Source organism: Phragmites australis, chromosome 8 (genome assembly GCF_958298935.1).
Source record: "Phragmites australis chromosome 8, lpPhrAust1.1, whole genome shotgun sequence".
Classification (NCBI taxonomy): Eukaryota; Viridiplantae; Streptophyta; class Magnoliopsida; order Poales; family Poaceae; genus Phragmites; species Phragmites australis.
This window is the reverse complement of record NC_084928.1, coordinates 1,147,550-1,151,726: the sequence shown is the minus strand read 5'-3', so window position 1 is coordinate 1,151,726 and position 4,177 is coordinate 1,147,550. Positions and strand designations below refer to the sequence as shown.

The following is a 4,177-nucleotide window of genomic DNA, read 5'->3' as shown; positions in this document are numbered from 1 at the left end:
ACATTAGATGTACACAAACAAATATTTTTTTTCTAAGATTATATGCATCCATCGAGCTAGGCTGAAACAAATTCGAACAACCAAACACACTCAAGTAATTTGCACTGTCTAGGGGTGGTCATCGTGGATAGTTGTCGCGCTTCATGGACTGTTTTGTTGGACTAAGGTCCTGTTTGTTTCAGCTGTAGATTGTGAAAAGCAGTTTATATATTATGGATTGTAAGAAGCTGGATTGTAAAATCTGGATTATAAAAGCTAGATTGTGAATTGTTACAATCTGGTGGAAGGCAGATTGCTGGATTGTTACAATCTGTGTGTTGGATTATAACAATCCAGCTGTTTATTTCAGCTTTTGGATTGTGATCAGAATCCAGTTTTTACAATCCAACTGTTTGTTTTAGCTTTTGGATTTTGATCACAATTCAGCTTTTATAATCTAAAACAAACAGGGTCTAAGGCTTTTGCAAAAGCAGATTTTAAAAGCTGCTTTTGAATTAGTTCTTGATATGAATGAAATGTATAATATATGTAATATCTGTCAGAACATCATACCTCAGATGTTTCAAAAGCTCCTCCATACTATTTTCTGACTTTGAGTAATAATGACAGTTTTTGTTTTTTAAAGCTATTTTTAAAAATATGTTGTTTTGTTCAGCTTTTTGTTTTTAAATAATAAAAGCTAATAGAAGCTGAACAAAATAGGGCATCAGTAAGATCTTGTCTCTCGCCGGATCAGTAAGCCACAGGCACGCGCGTGTGCTTACTTAACATGTCATCGACCGTCAATGATTGTCAGCCGGTACAGTTGAGCTTGAGCAAGCATAGGCAGTCGCCATATCCTATTATACTCCTGTCTGCTCAAACTGAAGCAAATTTAGGCTCTATTTGGACATAAAGTCTTTTGGGAGTTTTAGACAAATACTACAGTTTAGTAGATTACTTTCGTTTTAGAAGAAACTGTAGTTTCTGGATACCATGATTTTTTTTTTTTAAAAAAAAACTATGGCATCCAAACATGCCTAGTTTCGCTTCAGAAAGCAAAAAGAAAAACAAAGAGTGAATTGTATAAAACTATAATTATTATACTATTTATAATGTAAAATTATAATTATTGTATCTAGTAACATAAAACTACAAATTTTGTACACCAATTTCACACATAACTCAATTTCTGTTATATCTGTCGTCGAAATTCACTGTTTAGCGGTATCGTTAATCGGTACAAAAATTAGTGGTATTATATTTCTCAAAAATCATAGAATTTTTTTTAAGTATTCAATAATCCATGTACAACCCATTTTAAAAAAACATATATATAATTTAAACTAAAATTTTCTAAAAAGACTACTTTTATAACTTTTAACAATTATTAGGATCTCAAATAAAATCCTAAAAATCTAAAAAATTCACTAATATTCTTTTTGTATGATAAAATAATTTCTAAAATTATTTCCAGCCCTCCTTTCTAATGCTTCATTTATATGCAATGATAAAACTGCTTATAAATAGAGCATTTCTAAAATTATTTCCAACCCTCTTTGTCACTTTGTCACCATCATATAAGAAAACTATTATTTAATTTTGTCAGATTTTTTGAATTTTATTTGAGACCTTAACAATTGTTAGAAGTTATAAAAGTATCATTTTTAAAGCATTTTAGTTTAAATTCTTCACATGTTTTTTTAGGTAAATTTAATTAAAATGAGTTGCACATAGATTATGGAACATGAAAAAAAATTAAGATTTTTAAGAAAAAGAATATCACTATTTTTTATATCGATGAACCGTATTGGTAAATAGTGAATTTTGAAGGTAGAGGTAACGGAAATCGGATTATGTTTGAAATTGTTATATAAAATTTGTAGTTTTATATTATTAAATATATTAGTTATAATTTTATGTTACAAATGGTATAGTTGTTATAGTTTTATGCCATTCAACCTGAGATGCAGTGATCAGTTGATGGACCGAAAGATCAACGGACCTATGTGATCTTCGTACCGTTGCTATTTCACCTTTGAAAAGTGCTGTGCTGGTCGAGAATGGGAGCGATTCAAGGCCAAGTTACTGTAGCAACGGGAATATGGATCACGTGTATATGTACGTATATATATACGGATATGTATATATATACGTATATTTATGGGTATGTACACATGATTTTTTGGTTGAAATTCCAGAAAAATAACGAAAATAATAATAGTTTTATTGATAAATCGGTTGAAATAATCTAAAATACATAGAAAAATATCTAAAACTAAAAAAATAAAACAAATTTAGTTAGATTCGTATTATTGTCGTCTACATGTTAATATTATGTGCACGCATAAAAGTAACATTGTTTTCTTCATAATTAAATGAATGTGTTAAATATTGATAAATTTATAAATAAATATTGAGATGTCCAAAATTGGTGAATCTAATTTTTAAGTTTTATTTTATCATGCTATGTGCAATAAAAAACAGATGCAGTGTAGGCGTGCCAATTTGCCTAGTTAATTTACGGCCTGTGTTTCCCGATTAAGTTTAGCAGTGTTACTGATATTTGTAACAGAAAAAAATTAAGTTTAGCAGAGTTGGTCTTTTTATTTTTTAAGGAAAAGGGCAAAATGCTTTTTTGCATACCCTTCACCCTTCGATCGTTTACAAACTTGAACTTGAATTAAATTGTAGCTCCCTCCAAAACTCAGCTTCTCCGTTTCAACATCCTATGGTTTGGACTCAGTAGCTCCACAGTGTCATGTCGCTGCCGCCGCCGTCGTCGTCCCCGTCCATATGCCAGCTGTTCTGCCAGTCGCCGCCGCCGCCGTTGCCGCCGCCGCCAACGCCGTCGTAGTAATATGGCTGGTCGAAGTCCATGTTACCGTAGTACATTGCGTAGTCGTACGGCGCCGGCTCCTCCTGGTGCGCCATCGTCGGGGGCGCCGCGTCGACGGCGGACGAGGAGGAGGCGGCGGCCGCGGCGGCGTCGTGCGCGCCGGACGCCTCAGCGAGCTCTATGGCGGCGCGCCGGATGTCCTCTGGCGTGGCGAGCGTGGCCGGGTCGACGCGGAGCAGGCGCGCCGAGTCGGCGAAGTTGAGGCACGCCGCGCGTCCCCGGAGCGCGAGCGCGGCGACGTCGTGGGCGCGCGCCGCGGCCTCGGCGGTGGCGAAGGTGCCCAGCCAGATGCGCGACTTCTTGTTGGGCTCCCGCACCTCGCAGACCCACCGCCCCGCGGGCCCGCGCCGCCGCACGCCGCGGTACACCGGGTGCCGCGTCTCCCGGAACTTGGTCCGCCCCGCGGGACGCTTCGGCGGCGCCGACATCACCGTCGCGTACCCCCCCTCCTGCTCGTCGAAGTCCATCGACCGCCGGCTGCCTCAAGTATCGATCGATTGCTCGCTAGGATCTTGGTGGCGATGGGCTCTTGGCTTTGCTCGTTGGTTCTTGGCGAGTGGGAACGTGAGAGTACTTATAGGATTTGGTGTGGGGCGTGGCGGGAGCAGGGGGAGGATCTCGCGAGGATCTAGCTGAGCTGGAAGTCGGCTGAGCGCGTGCTGGGACTTGGCCGGGGTGGCTCGGCTCGGGAAGGGTGCGGCGCGGGCGGTGGTGGGGTGGACGGGGAAGCCGCGTTGGCGTGAGCATGGCGTCGGCTTCCTTAACCAGGTGGGGGAAGGGATTGGGTTGGCGGGGTGGAGCCCACCATGGCAGAGAGAGAGAGAAGGAAGCAGCTGGGAAGAAGGGGAGCAGAGGTGGGGAGTGAGGTAGCTGCCCCACGTGGAGATTTGGTCTTGGGCGGTCGCGTTGCTGCTACCCATCTGCTGTGCTGTCAGGGCTCTGTCTTGACCGCCTTCAGGAGGAAAATCTAGCTCAAGTGATAGTTACGTGTTCACACTGATGCTTGCATATGTCATGTGTGCTCATCAGGATTGTGAGAGTATGTAAACATCTACAAGAAAAGGCGTTTCCATTTTAATGTGTCATATGTGTATGTTCCTAAGTGAGCGTGTACTGATGTGGACTGACTTGGTTTATCAACGATCGTCACAGTTGATCGCAGGGCAGATACAAATTGAGCTGGGTCTGCTAGTTACAGTAACATTAGATCTACAATTAAAACATTTATAATACACTAAACTAATAAAAATGAGTATGAGTCCGTGTTCGGCTCCTTGTAAAACTGAATCCGCCCCTAGA

The 4,177-nt window shown here is 40.9% G+C and overlaps 1 protein-coding gene across 1 annotated transcript; it reads right to left on the bottom strand.

Annotated features, from left to right (window-relative positions):
• Positions 1 to 2,566: 2,566 nt before the first annotated feature.
• On the bottom strand, positions 2,567 to 3,593 carry LOC133926140 (dehydration-responsive element-binding protein 1C-like). The gene has a single exon (XM_062371921.1). It carries the CDS (start codon positions 3,343 to 3,345, stop codon positions 2,722 to 2,724), a length of 624 nt encoding a protein of 207 aa, XP_062227905.1. The 5' UTR covers positions 3,346 to 3,593; the 3' UTR covers positions 2,567 to 2,721.
• Between the last annotated feature and the right edge of the window lie 584 nt (positions 3,594 to 4,177).